The sequence below is a fragment of the Schistocerca serialis genome, chromosome 2 (assembly GCF_023864345.2).
Source record: "Schistocerca serialis cubense isolate TAMUIC-IGC-003099 chromosome 2, iqSchSeri2.2, whole genome shotgun sequence".
NCBI lineage: Eukaryota > Metazoa > Arthropoda > Insecta > Orthoptera > Acrididae > Schistocerca > Schistocerca serialis.
In genome coordinates, this window is record NC_064639.1 from 594,837,380 (window position 1) to 594,852,954 (window position 15,575).

The 15,575-nt window shown below is 37.9% G+C and overlaps 1 protein-coding gene across 2 annotated transcripts in view; it reads left to right on the top strand.

Moving 5' to 3' along the window:
- Positions 1 to 15,575, top strand: part of LOC126457615 (phospholipid scramblase 1) — a 160,187-nt gene that overhangs the window by 2,922 nt on the left and 141,690 nt on the right. For both annotated transcript variants that reach the window (XM_050094070.1, XM_050094071.1), the window contains exon 2: positions 9,624 to 9,687. In XM_050094070.1, the coding sequence (XP_049950027.1) occupies positions 9,639 to 9,687 (49 nt within the window). In that variant the 5' untranslated portion in view covers positions 9,624 to 9,638. The remainder of the gene's footprint in view (positions 1 to 9,623; positions 9,688 to 15,575) is intronic.

Genomic DNA, 15,575 nt, shown 5'->3' on the forward strand with positions numbered 1-15,575 from the left:
AGTCTCAAAAAGCACTGAGCATCAATTTGGCCAATTGTAGTTGGGCCTTCACCTTTTTCAACTGTGGGGATTCAAATGTTCCCACTACTATCTTTACTGTTTGGTCTAAGAGCTGTAGTGATACACCCATCTCTCATCCATGGTGATTAGGTGGCTACGGGAGTCATCAGGATTGGTCTGTCTCAACTGCAACATCTCCGCTGATCCCTTGGTGTGAGCAGTCACAGAATCGAGGGGGTAATAACCTTTGTCATTCTCAGTATGTTTTGCTGGATGTTGAAAGCTGAGCCGCAACTGATTTTCACTTTTGCCATTATTACCTTGATTGTGATACACAAGTATTTGAGCAGTAGAGCCTCAGAGATAATCTGTCATTTCATTTATCATCATTCAGGCATATTTGACAACACTGGAAGCCACTTTATCATTTGATGACATGCTATTGCTATACACTTTCACCAACTCAGCACAGATTGTTGCTGTTGTTCCTCTTCAAATGCAGAAAATGGATTACCACATGATACTCCACTTTGCCAGTGGGCTGCACCTGGTATGCTACAGAACTGTGATGTGGGGAGTTCAGTGTTCACCAGGACTGCTGGCAGGTTCTTGCAAACACACTATTTTCTTCAAGATGAGAATTGATACTTTATGACTATCACATTTAATTATGGTATTTGTCTTAACATCTCCCTCATAATGACATGTGGAGTGTATAATTTATAATGGGAGTTGTAAAAGGACTCATATTTTTACAGGAGACAATCCTGATCTAACCTAGAAGAAAAAGTCTTATAAACATATGTCTAGAAACAAATATTTGAGGTATGTGTCATTTTACTTGTGTTGAGAATGGTCAGTACTCAGTGGCATAGGCTGTCTTCCTATTGCTCACTTATTGGCTGTTTTTGTCTCACTACATAGTTCTCTGACTGTGATCCTATTATCAGGCATAGCAACAACCATCTCATACACCAGCAATGCTATATATATTATTTTGAGTTTGTGTTGGCATCAGACAAGATTAATAATTCTTTGGAGTGTGAACAACATAAACAGTGAACTGGAAAAGCAGACTGTGGTTTATGTAATGGCATTAATTGTCATGTATATATCAAGTGCACAGAATGAGAGCCTTGATGCTGCTACAGTCCACTTAAAAAAATGTTAATCATATTGTGTCGGTCACTTGCAAACACAGGATTAATCACAACAAGAACAGGGGAACACGATGCGCCTTGCACAGCTTACATGCTGAGCATGGAGGAGCAAGTGGTATGGTTGATTGAGTTTTTATTTTGTCATTTTAATTTGTTTTTGTACATATCTTGTACTGTATGAATCAAAGAATAAAGTATTGCATCGAGAAAAATACTAGAAAAAAAAAAAATTATGCATAAGGTATACAATATTATTAAGTTTGTAGCATTTTTTTGTGCATGTTGGAATTCCGGTTGCTGTGGGTTTATTTATCAATTGTCATTTTTTAAATTGTTGTTCACTGTTTCTATCTGAGCTTATGTATTGTCATTTTGACGTTTGGAGATAGTGAATGAAGCTGTGGAAGCTAGCAAATGTAGTACCATATGTAGAAATCGGGACTTTTTCGATGTATTCTTCTGTTGGAGTTCAGTAGAGGGGCAACAGTGGCAGAGGCAGCCAGAAACATTGGCACACTGTGTGGGGATAATGCCACTGGACAGAGCATAGCAAGAAAATTGTTTTCTCATTTTAAGCAGGACCTATTTACATTAGTGATTCTCCACATCCAGGAAGACCTTCGGCGTTTAATGAAGATCGCTTAAATGCATTAATCTACAATGACCAACATCAATGGACTCGAGAACTGGCAGATGTGATGAACTGTGACTATTCCACCATCATATGATATTTTCATGCCCTGGGGAAGGTTAGAAAGTTGCATGCTCTGAGCCAAAATCACAAAAATGAGTGGGTGGCCATATGTGAATCTCTACTTGCTAGTCATCAGTTGGCTCATGAACAACACTTACTATTCCTATCCTATATCATTAGTGGTGAAGAGGAATGGTGTCCTTTTGCTAACATAAGGAAAAGAAAGTAATGGTTAAGCCAAAAAAAAGTAGCAGCTCCCTGTACAAACACCTGTGTGCATCCACAAAAGATAAAGTAATGCATCTCATGGAACAGCAGTGGTGTGGTGTATTACAAATTGCTTCCCTGAGGTATAGCCATCACTGAAGTGATGCTACTCCATGATAATGTCCTCCTGCATTCTATTAGACTGACAAAAAGTGCTGTACAGGAATTGGCTAGGAAAGTCATTCACAGCCACCTTATTCACCACATCTTGCACCCTCGGATTTTCACCTTTTCCACTCTCTATCAAATAACCTTCAAGGAACTTTCTTTCTGGGTGAAAATGCCCTCCAAACATGGCTCGACGAGTTCTTTACCTCGAAACCACATGATTTTTATAGTCCCAGAATCCAAAAGTTACCCCAGCACTGGCAGACTGTTGTAGATAGTGAAGGAGAATATATTATTGATGACTTTAATCTCTGTTATGTGTATTTGTTGTGTTTGTTAAACTTATGGGAAAAAGCTAAAAACTTACATTCAAACCCAGTACATACGTTAGCATACACTATTAATGTCATTCGTCATTCATAACACAATACGTCTTTTACGAAAGTTATAGCTCTAGAAATCCACTTAAATTATATATAGTATGCTTTACGAGGAATTATTCCTCTTGAATATATGAGGTTGTCAGTCTCCTCTGTTACATCCAGTGAAAGTTTATTGTAAATTCTTATTCCTGACTGGATAACTCCTTTTTACACTATATTAAGAGTTAGTGAGCCTTTGTGAAGGCTGTGCTTCTGCCTTGTGTCCTGATTGTTATTCTGGATTACAGATATCATCAATGAGTAAATGTCCTGACTTGTATCACTATTCAAAGCGTCTGTGCTTACAGGGTATCCAGTTTGTTACACCATAGATCAACCTTACAGCTCATGTTTGTAGTTCAAAAACTTTTCCCACTGTTACAGTCTTTCCCCCAGAACACCATACCGTATGACATCAATGAACTGAAATATATGAAATTTGACAACATTATTATGTACCTGTTAACATATACCAAGTGAGGTAGCGCAGTGTTTAGCACACTGGACTCGCATTTGGGAGGATGCCGGTTCAAACCCACATCTAGCCGTCCTGATTTAGGTTTTCCGTCATTTTCCTACATTACTTCAGGCCAATGCCAGGGTGGTTCCTTTTAAAGGGCGTGACTGACTTCTTTATCCCTCCTTTCCTAACTTGAAGGAACCAATGACCTCGCTGTTTGGTCTCTTCCGCCAAATCGGACAACCAACCTGTTGACATATGGCAAAACAGCTCTTAGTGCAAAGCATGCTGACTTCAGTTTCTTGAACAGCTGATCTGTATGTTCATTCAGTCTTAATTTATTATCCATTGGTATGCCTAGAAATCTTGTATGACAAGCTTCACTTATTTGATGACCATCTACATTACTAAGTGACGACCCAGAACCTGGTACCAGTTGCAGGTTGTCTGCCTAAAGCTTCCAGGGTAACAAAAATTTGGTTTTTGATATTTTGCGTAATTACTGACAAAATTTAGAAAATGTAAAATGCTGCCATTGTTAACTCATTAAGAGGTACAACCTTACGTTAGAAGTTTAACAGAAAATACAAGTATTACAGATTCATCCCTAATTTGAGAATGAGAGCACTTTGTGACTTCCAACAAATTTTACACGTAATTTCAAATATTTGTGAAACTTTTTCCCACTGATGCCCTCCCACAAAATGATGGAAGGAAAAAAGTTTATCGCTTACTACATTTTTGCTGTTCATGCAGCATCAGACATGATTTTTTACGTTATTACTTCTTTACCACCATCTCATTTCAAAACACAAATTGCACACAATGTCCAAATATACCATTGAGTTTACCTGCAGAATTATATCATTGTACAATGCATAATTCAGGAGATATGACTTCATAAACATTGAGAGGTATGTAAAACTAGCTTTTGCTGGAAATGGAGCAAAAATTACCCAGACTATATTCATTCATTGTTTGATAACAAGAGCAGATAGCAACTCCAAACAAACTTTAAGTATAACTTCAAATCCTTTACAAACTTTTTCTCGTGTATGTGCTTAACATTGAGTATTAAAACAATAACTCATTTGTAAAGTAATCAGACATTTGAAACTGTTTTTTACATGGGAGTTTGGTTCCTTAAAGAATTGGGCATTTATGTGTTAATATCTATTCCAAGAGCTTGTAGCTTGTTATTTCCTATCTGAAACTGCATTTCTGTGAACCATTTGTATACTTGTTGTGTTACTGTTTTAGTTGTAATCTGCATTGTGGGTTACACACCGTTGACCTAGATAAATTTATCATCAGCAAACATTACTATATTTGCCTTAATGTTTACTGATGGCGATAGGTCATTGATGTACACTAAAATGATCAGTGGTCCATGGAACATGCCTTGGGGAACACCGTATTTTGTAGCTCCTCATTCTACTATAGATCTGATTTAAGCTTTCCACGCTGCTCCATCCCAGAGGAGCCTGATCTGTTCTGGAAACAATGCTGCAAAATACAAGCTCTGCTTCCCCTACTCCCCCCCCCCCTCCACCTCCCCCAATGAGGCTAGCTCTCTTCACTAAGACCCGAGGATGGCTTCTGAACCCAGGTGACAGGTGTCACTCATACTTGTACGAGACACGATTTGCAGCCGGGTGCACGTAGTACGCTTAATGATACTGCAGCAGAGTGTGCTCTGTCTTGGACATGACAGCCCTCATCCCTCAGCAAACAAACAGGGTGGATGCTGGGTTTCTTTCACAAACTACTTGCTTTTTTCCTAATGAGCCCCATCATCCGTCTAATCTTGGAGCTCTCAATGGTAAGCAATCCCACAGTCTGTACTTGTCTGGATCTTTCAGCAAGTTTGGCCTCAGTCCCAATGGATGAGGCATCTCATGCTGGCTTAGATGTACTTTCGGCAGTCAAAGTACCTAATACCTATTTTTAAGGTGTATGGGAACATCTGTGCGGCCAGTACTCACTTTCACTTTCTGTCCAGACGTTCACAACCCCACCACTGTTTGCCATTCACTATTAGAACTGTATCAACTAGCCGGGACATCCAAATCTGAGGGCACTGAAACATCAGAATCCCATGTGACACTACAGGCTCCAGAGGTGCCGAGGCATTCATCTCAGGTGCCGCAATGCCACAGCAGGCCTGGCCAGGCAGCTGTCTGAAGCCTGTTAACCGTGTCCAACACAGCTTCTAGCTGTTTACAGACAGTGGGCAATTCCGTCTGCATCCATAAACAATCAGTGTAGTCACTATCTATCAGAATCAGTTTTCATCTGCACCACAAGTAACATAACACCAACCCAGTGAGTCGCTGGGTGTAATCTGGATTTTACTGCTGTGTTACTCCTCAGTTCTTACAACTCTCCAGAGTAAACTCACACAGTGGAAATGCACTAAAATTCCTGCAGAAACATTGAATAAGTTAGCATACACTGTAGTTGAAGTCTTGAATGGTGGTGGTTGAGTTTAGGCTCATTCTGCATACCTATGTCATGCATTCTCTGACAGCAAGTAGTGTTCTGGGTGCCCTGATGTGAATGTTGTAGCCAGTGTGGGCATTAAACATGACCGTAGACTGTTATTTAGAGAATTTTTATTCCATTTGTTGGAACTGCAAATTCTACAGAAACTTCTACAAGTGCAGAGCATTTATAGCTGCATACCATGATTGTCACTCTAAACCAGCAATGTTGCAGTCAGTCACTTCTTTGCAGAAGCACATGAAAAATAAATTCTCGCATTCGGGAGGACAATGTTTCAAACCACATCCGACCATTCTGCTTTAGGTTTTCCGTGATTTCCCTAAATCACTTCAAGCAAATGTCAGGATGATTCCTCTGAACGGGAACGGCTGACTTCCTTCCCCATCCTTCCCTATTCTGATGGGACTGATGTCCTCGCTGTTTGATCCCATCCCTCAAACCAGCCAACCATAAATTCTGTAGTTAGAAAAAAACTGCGTCTGCTGGGCTTTCTGGCTGTGGCTATGCTAGATTGAACCCATATCAAATTTACCTTCTTCATGTTCTGTAGAAAGAAAACATAGAGTACAATGGCACATTCTGGATACACCTGAAGCATAGAAGGGATGGTTGATATAACATGAACACTCCAGTTGTGAAGCCTGTTCCTGTCTTATTTATAATGCGTACACATCATCACCAGTTTTTCTGATGTAGTGTAACATTTGTGGAAGTGTTACTGCCTATTCCTGTATTCATTCATCCAGGAACATCTCATGATGATACGCGATCTATCCATCACAATGCAAAGAAAATAAATAGTTCCAATATTCATACACACAGAATATACACTTGTGTTTTGGAAGGCTAGGACAGGTGATCATCTATTGCCTTGCTGGAGGATCCATTGTGGTATTTGCCTGAAATGATTTAGAAAAACCATGGAAAACCCAAATCAGGATGGTCAAACTGAGAGAACTCCATCCCTCTGAAAATGAAGTCAGTGTCTTAACAACTGCACTGCCTCATTCAGTTGGTACCTATTGCACTTGATCATACAGTATTTGCATCAGACATAATGTAAAGCATAGTTTTGCAATTCACATACTATGGACACGTGCTAGTGACTCTAGGATAATAAACATTCATGTCTCCATGTCACCTTTTTGGTTCATCTGGAAAACCAAGTTAGGTCTCTCTGCCCCCCTCCCTCCCCCATGAGTGAGATGTTGAGCTCTGGAGAATGACAGGATATTACTATCATATACGAAGACCAGTACCATGTCACTGACCTTGCTCTGCATGTAAAGCACATAAACTCAACGAAAAAGTCAAAAAAGTCAATTGCAGTAGAACTACTGTTTACATAACACTTCTGAAGAGGTGAATGCAAGTAAAAGACTTCAGAGAGCAATGGAACTGGTGCTAAATGACAGTGTTCAATGTGCTTCAATACATCTGCTGTAGCCCAATGTAGTTTGTATTTATGAAAAACTTTAGGGAATTGCACAAGCTAGATTGTTTTTCTTCCAATTTTGAACCATAATGGATATTCTGTAATAGGTTAGGCATTCGTGTTATTATTTTGTATTGGATGTTAAAGCTGCCCTTACACCATATTAGTCGTTTTGTTAATAGTATTTTTTTCTAATTCTTGTATCTTCAGTGTCTGTCCATCAAGTGTAAGTAGTCGAGCCAGGTGACAACACCTTAGAGGTCGAATCAGTTATGATGGTATATGGCTCAAATTACATTAGGAATTAAAAACAGATTTATAGTAGATAATTTTCAAACTCAACCAGAAAAAGAATTTTCTCAGCAGATAACACCATGTGAAGAGATTAGGTTGCAGCCCATCACATCTATAAGTCAGAGGATTATAAGTAGTTGTGTGGCCATGTAATCAAAGATAAGAGAGAGACAGTAAATTAATACATAAAAGAAAATACACTTAATGTGTCATTAAATTAGTTTATCACTAAAAGTACCATTCCAGCCAAAACTTTTCAAGATTAGATATTCATAAGTATCATAACATGTAATCTCTAAACCACTACTGAGTTAGTTAGTCATGTGTTCCATTGATCAATAGCACGGGAAATCCATTAAGATGTGGAACATGTCAAATGCACAAGAAATGCCCACAGGAAACAAGGTTGTGTTTTTTTTTTTTTTTTACATTATAGTGTTAAACCTAAATATTTCTATTATCTATCCCATTCTCTTAAATGGCACAAAATGCATATGTTATGTCTCCAGATTTATTTACTCATATTCAAGAATTGATCTATGGTATAGAAGCAGTTGTCAAGGAGGTATGATTACAATTTGTTTTTGAAACTATTACTGCTGTCTGTCAGACATTTTATTTCATCTGGTAATTTATCAAAAAGTTTTATAGAAGCATATTTTCCCCCTTTCTGTGCCAAAGATAGGTTAAGTAAAGGATAGTGTAGGTCTTTCTTTTTTTCAGGTATTGTAATCATGAATGTCGCTGATTATTTTAAACTGGTCCATGTTGTTGAGAAAAAATTTCATTATTGAGTAAATGTACTGTGAAGCAGTTGTAAGAATGCCTAACCTTTTAAACACATGCCTACAAGATGTGAGACTATGACCCCACAAATTATTCTAACTACTTTCTTTTGAGCAGTGAATACCTTTTGCCTAAGTGTTGAGTTGCCCCAGAATATTATTCTGTATGACATCAGAGAGTGGAAGTATGCAAAGTATGTTAGCTTACTAATTTCTACATTCTCAAAATTGGCAATTATTCTGATTGCAAAAGTTGCTGAACCTAGTCCCTTTAGGAGATCCAAAAATGACTTTTCCAATTAAGATTCTCATCTATATGTACACCTAAAAACTTAGCATGCTCTACCCGGGCTACTGACTTCTTTTGGTGTGTTATGTTTATTGAAGGAATTATACTTTTTGCAGCAGAAAATTGGATGTACTGTGTTTTTTCAAAGATCAGAGCAAGCCCATTCGCAAAAAACCAATTAATAACTTTTCCAAAGACCTTATTTGTATCATTTTCTATTAGACTTTCTTTTACTGGATTAATAATTTTGCTTGTATCATCAGCAAAGAGTGTCAGTTCAGCATCTTGTTTCACATAAGAAGGGAGGTCATTCACATATATCAAGAACAGGAGGGGACCCATGATCGAACCTTGTGGAACACCTAATGTATTTTCACCCCAGTTAGATGAAGTGGCAAACTCCTTTGAATCACTTAAAGCATATAAAGAGACTTTTTGCTTCCTGTTCTGTAGATATGACTTAAACCACTCATATGCTGTTCCATTTTTACCATAGAATTGTAATTTCTCGAACATAATGTCATGGTTCACACAATCAAATGCTATGGATAAGTCACAGAATATTCCTACTGGTGACATTTTACTATTTGAAGACTCTATTATATGAACAGTGAAATTGTATATATCTGTATCAGTGGAACAGCATTTCTGAAATCCGAACTGCGATTTACTAAGTATCCCATTACTGTTGACATGACTAAACACTCTTGAGTACATTACTTTCTCAAAGTGCTGTAAGTAAGGATACTGGCCGGTAATTATTGACATCTGTGGTTTCACCCTTTTTGTAGAGAGGCTTGACAATGGCATATTTTAATCTGTCTGGAAAAATATCCTGAGTCAGTGATGCATTACATATGTGACTGAAAACATCAACTGTAATTGCTTCTCATTGTTTTAATAAGTTGTTAGAGATGTCATCTACTCCAACAGAACATTTATTTTTCAAAGATTTAATAATTTTCCTTATTTCACAAGAGGTTGTTAGATGAAACTTAATCTGACAAAAATTTTTCAAAAGTGCCTCTTCTATGTACTGCCTGGCTTTTTCTTTTGAACTATTCTCACCAATTTTTTCTCCTACACTTAAGAAGTGATTGTTAAATACATTGGCTACCTGTGTACTGTTGGTTATGATGGTCTCATTCTGTTCACTCTGATCAGCGACTAACTTAATATTCAGGTGTTCTTATTCTTTGTGCAGGAGCAGGAAGGAGACATGTCATATCAACCTAGTGGACAACCTGGTTATCCACCACCATACTCTGGTATGACTAAATAACTATTCCTTATGCTAAGACTATTTAGATGTACTCCTTCTTATCTGGGTTTCTTATTTCTGAGTGATGTAGTAGAGGTTAAACAACATACCAAATTTTATTCTGCTTCTGAATTCATACTAGTTGTGTAAGAAATTTATATAGGTAAGAGATTAATTATAATATTTAACACCAGTCCTCAGAAACTTAAATTTGACTGTATATGAACTTCACTTCATTTATGGGAATTCTTTCATATCTTCCATGTTCAGTTTAATCACGCATTCACTCCCTCATTCCCTCATACTGTCTAGATCTCATCAAGGAGTAGCACTTTTAGGGGTGAAGAATGAGTAAAGATGTTCATCAACAAAAGGCATACAAACATGATCTTTTAACTACGTTAACAATGAACTGTCACTATACTGCCTCACACTTTCATTCTCATGTCAGCTAAATTTAGTGAAATAAATTAAAAAGAAAGCTGCTGCATTGAAATAAGCTCCTGTTTATCTCCTATTAGTAGATTGATATTCTCTGTGTATGTCACTTTTTTTCCAAAGAACACTATTGTGTCTGTAATTATTGGTCACAGTTACAGTACATCACTATTAGTCATGCAGATTTACAGCAAATACTGCTGCTTGCCATGTAGGCAACAGAAAGAGGGGCTAATCATGTTTTTATTTTTCTCTTGAGCAAGGCTGGGTTCCTATTTTCTTGCTTCATGTTAGATTAGAGGAGGTACCTTTACACCAGAGTACATAACTCCTATCTGAACCCTAGAATGGGAAGCAGAGCTTACATGAAAATTATTTTTGTGTCTTCTATTGTGATTTTGTAGTTCACAGCACAGTAGATGTACATTTTTATTGTCAGCAGCAATAACCATCAAGGAGTAAATCTACTGAGAACTGACTGTAAGAATTCAAAAAATCTTAAAAAGGATTCTGCAAGATGATGGCAATCCTCTTTGCACAAAGTTGTTACTGTTCAGTTCTATTAAATAAATATGAGGTTATGTTGAAAAGAAAAGCCTCCAGATATTTTGTGTGATGACTCTTAAATCTCTTTAAATAAAACATTATTAATGTTCTACATATTTATTTCTCAACATAGTCCCATGGTGACAAACACTTTTCTCCCAACAAGAGACCATTTTGTTGATACCATTAGTGTAGAATGTATGACTTCTTCATAGAGCCATAATCTCACCTCTGCTTGTACTGCTTCATCACTATCAATGTGAAGTTCTCAAATATTTTCTTTAAGTTTTGGAAACAGATGAAAATTGAATGCGGCCAAATCAGGACTGTGTGAAAGATTATCGATGATGTTGAATCCAAGGCATCGATGTGTTGCAGATGTCGCAGCACTCATGTGTGGACTGGCATTGTCATGCAGCAGGAGAGGGTGCTCCATGTGTGGATGAACTCTTTGCATTAAAAATGTTGTTACAGCATGCTGCTTCTCACGTACCAATATTGTTATGTGACACACCGCCACGTTACGCACTACAACTCAGAACCATCTAGAGGCAGAGGGCTGCAAATATGTAGACAAAAAATAAAGATATAAAACATTAATAAAGTTAGTTTTATTTAAAAAAACATGAAGAGTTTTCACATGAAAAATTCGGAGGCATTACTTTTCAGTATACCCTCATAGTTGATTTGCTTATGCTGCATTGCCTCAGGTGATAATTCCACTGGTTAATACAAAATATGCATGATTGTTTTAAGGCACTGAGTGATGCTTCTAAGGACAAAACATGCTGAATCGAACTCCTGGATTAGTTGTCAACATACTGACTGCATTTTAAGTTGTTGGGTCCCAAGGATCTTGACAGAGTGTGTGTCATTTAGTGTATGACCATTATTAGTGTCTACTTTCGGTACTAGGTCATATTTGCATGTACAATATCATATAGTATAAGTCTTTGTGAGACTGAAACTTCAATTTTTTTGCTGTGATCCAGGCGTTGGCCTGTTCTGCTATCAATTGAGCAATAAAAGTTTGACTTACGATACTTGATTAGTGTGCTTGTGTTCTGATCTGCTATCTAAAGCCATTGAAGTATTGGTTATATAGGTTAAGAAATGGTCCCAGTACCAATCCATGTGAGATCCCATATGAAATGTTCCCCATCCTGAGGTTAGTTTCATGCCTGTGATACTGAGACAGTCTGCTTTCTACTACGTGGGGAGGACTACACCCATGCAAGTGGTACACCACTAATGCCATAACATTTCATTTTGCCAAATATTTTATGATACACAAAGTGAAAGGCTTTGCCAAATCACAATTACTGGCAGGATATTTTTTTCTTCTTTAGCTCTGGCAGGTCTTCATTTGTGAGGTCAAATGGTAGTTGCTCCATGGAAAATTCTGTATGAAAATCAAACTGAGAGGCAGTTAATAAGTTGTTCTCCAAAAAATGGATTAGCATTCTATCAAACGACATTCTCAAAATAAGGAAATACATCCCAAGTCATTGATTGATCAAAAAGTTGGCTAAAGGGTAATCCTATAAATACTGATAAAGGTTTTAATATAAACCTATAAACACTTCATAACCAGGTAAATTATTACTTTTTAGCAATCCAGTGAATTTTTTAATCTCTTTAGGGGTGGTTCGTGCAACATCTGCACAAGCAGAGACGGCCTTAGGCTATTCATTGGCCAGGTGTTACCATTACCTTAGCACACTCAGGTGATCTTGAAAATTAGGTTGATCAGCTAATCTAGACATAGTATTCAAAAATACATTGCTATATAAACTTTTTTCAGGAATTGCACACACCACTTTTGTAGAATCTTCTTTTATTTTCGTGCATACAACACTAAAACACATAGTTAGTCATTAAATTTTCCAAATAAAAATATTTACAGAAAACCTATGTTCCACACTTTAGCATTCATGATGTCATTAATGTAAATTCATTTTAAAGGTGGGCCCAATTAAACATGTAGTCACAAGTGCATAGAAATATCTTACTCATATAAAATGATCTGTTGCCCATGTTTATGTGTAAAATAAAATTAATAAGTTAGTAGCTGTGAGTACAAATTAACATTAACTAAGTGATGACTGATCAAGTGCTCAGCCTTCGCCCCATCCTCCATCCCTCCTTCACCACAACTGGCACCTGGATGGAGTGCAGCCCGTCTCTGTGTACAACTCAATCCAATGACTCAGAAGCTTCATTTGTCTTTTTAGTAGTTTTCATACAGAAAAATTCATAAAGGCATACAGTGTGGTCAAGTTTTACACAATAATTAGTTACGTAAATGGTACAGAAAGTAAGGAGCTTGCTTAGCAACTAAAAGATGATTTATATTATTACATAAGAAAAACAGATATTTTGATGATTAGTTTCTAAGAATTATTGAACTGAATCAAATTCATTTTATTTTGGGCAAGTTTCGAAAAGTCCGTTATATTTAGTTAATGGTACTTAATGATCTAAGTATGCTAACTTTATGAACAATTTTATACTTAAGCACTTACAGTTATTATTGATCATAGTAGATCTTAAAGAAGGCAACAGCAACAAATTAAACTGTTTCTGCCGGCTGCGGTGGTCTAGCGGTTCTAGGCGCTCAGTCAGGAACTGCGCAGCTGCTACGGTCGCAGGTTCGAATCCTGCCTCGGGCATGGATGTGTGTGATGTCCTTAGGTTAGTTAGGCTTAAGTAGTTCTAAGTTCTAGGGGACTTATGACCACAGATGTTGAGTCCCATAATGCTCAGAGCCATTTTTTAAACTGTTTCTGGTGTAGTATGCATGAATACCACACCATATTTTAAATTTCTATAAAGTTTGTCTGACTTGTATTGAAGCACCAAAGAAACTGGAATAGGCCTGCGTATTCAAATACACAGATATGTAAAGAGGTAGAATACGCGATCAGCCTTGCCTATATTAGACAAAAAGCGTCTGGTGCAGTTGTTAGATCAGTTACTGCTGCTACAATGGCAGGCTCTCAGGTTTAAGTGAGTTTGAACACGATGATGTAGTCAGCACAAGAGCGATGGACACAGCATCTCCAAGGTAGTGATGAAGTGCGGATTTTCCTGTACGATCATTTCACAAGTGTACCATGAATATCAGGAATCCAGTAAAACATGAAATCTCTAACATCAGCTGCAGCTGAAAAACCTACAAGAATGGAACCAACGTCGACTGAAGAGAATCACTCTGTGTGACAGAAGTGCAACCCTTCCACAAATTGCTGCGGATTTCATTGCTGGACCACCAACAAGTGTCAGCATGCAAACCATTCAACAAAACATCATTTTTATGGGTTTTTGGAGCCGAAGGCCCACTCTTGTAGCCTTTATGACTGCTTAACACACAGCTTTACACCTTGCCTGGGCCTGTCACCACCAACATTGGACTGTTGATGACTGGAAACATGTTGCCAGGTTGGACGATTCTTGTTTCAAATTGTATCAAGCAGATGGATGTGTACGGGTATGGAGACAACCTCAAGAGTCCACGGACCCTGCATATCAGCAGGGGACTATTCAAGCTGGTGGAGGCTCTGTAATGGGATGGGCGTGTGCAGTTAGAGTGATATGGGACCCCTGGTACATCTCGATACGACTCTGACAAGTGACACATACGTAAGCATCCTGTTTGATCACCTGCATCCACTCATGTCCATTGTGCATTCCAATGGACTTTGGCAATTCCAGCAGGACAATGTGACACCCCTCATGTCCAGAATTGCTATGAGTTCCTCCAGGACCACACTTCTGAGTTTAAATACTTCTGCTGGCCACCAAACCCCCAAGACACGAACATCATTGAGCATATCTTGAGATGCCTTGCTACATGTGGTTCAGAAGAGATCTCCAGCCTCTCATACTTTTACAGATTTATAGACAGGCCTGCAGGATTCATGGTGTCAGTTCCCTCCAGCACTACTTCAGACATTAGTCGAGTCCATGCCATGTCGTGTTGCAACACTTTTGCATGCTCGCAGGGCCCCTACACGATATTAGGCAGGTGCACCAGTTTCTTTGGCTCTTCAGTGTATAATGCACACTTGAAGAGCAGTGAGCACGTGTTTAGTAGAAGAGATTTGTTTCACAGTAGTGAAGCTGAAGAAGCACTTTGTACTTTACAAGCTGGGGGCTGTCATTATACAAAGGCATTTAAATTATTTTCTGTAGGACTCTCTGCATGCTAATTGTAATGTGCATCTGACTGCTTTCTTCAGGCATCTGAAAGTATATCTAGTTTCTGGAGAAATACACCAGGATAACACTGCAGTGATATTCCGTACTGCAGCTGGGAATGGAAGAAAGCAAAAAATCAGAAGAGTAACAACTATTTGTTCTCATTGAACTTCCATTTGTACAATTAAAAAGTACCCAAGCTAGTTTCCTGCTGAGATAATTCATGTGTTCTACCCTAGAGTTTTTGGTTAATCACCAGTCCAAGCAGTTTAACTGTGTTGTTTTCATTTCTAATGATGTTAAGACTATACATGGTTCCTTCTGTTGTTGTCTGATTAACTACATTCTTAGGTTTATACAATTTGAAAAAAAAATTGAACAGGAAAGGTTCAAGAACAGAGTCTTGGGGTACTCCTTGTTTTATTGGAACTGTTGCTTTTTTCCGGTAAATAATTTTTAGTATCAGCATATTGTTGTATATATGATATAGGACAAGTCAGGAAATGAGATTTGGTAAATCAGTTTACTTATGATGCTCCAGAAATTCAGAGACAGACTAGATGCAGTGGTCAAGCAAGAACTATTTCAGCTTCACTTTAAATGTATTTAATTTTGGTATGCATTTTAAGTAAGAAGGCTTCTGTTGTGTAACACAATTTCAATATGATAAACTCCAATTTTGCATAAGTTTGTTCTTACTATGTTAACATG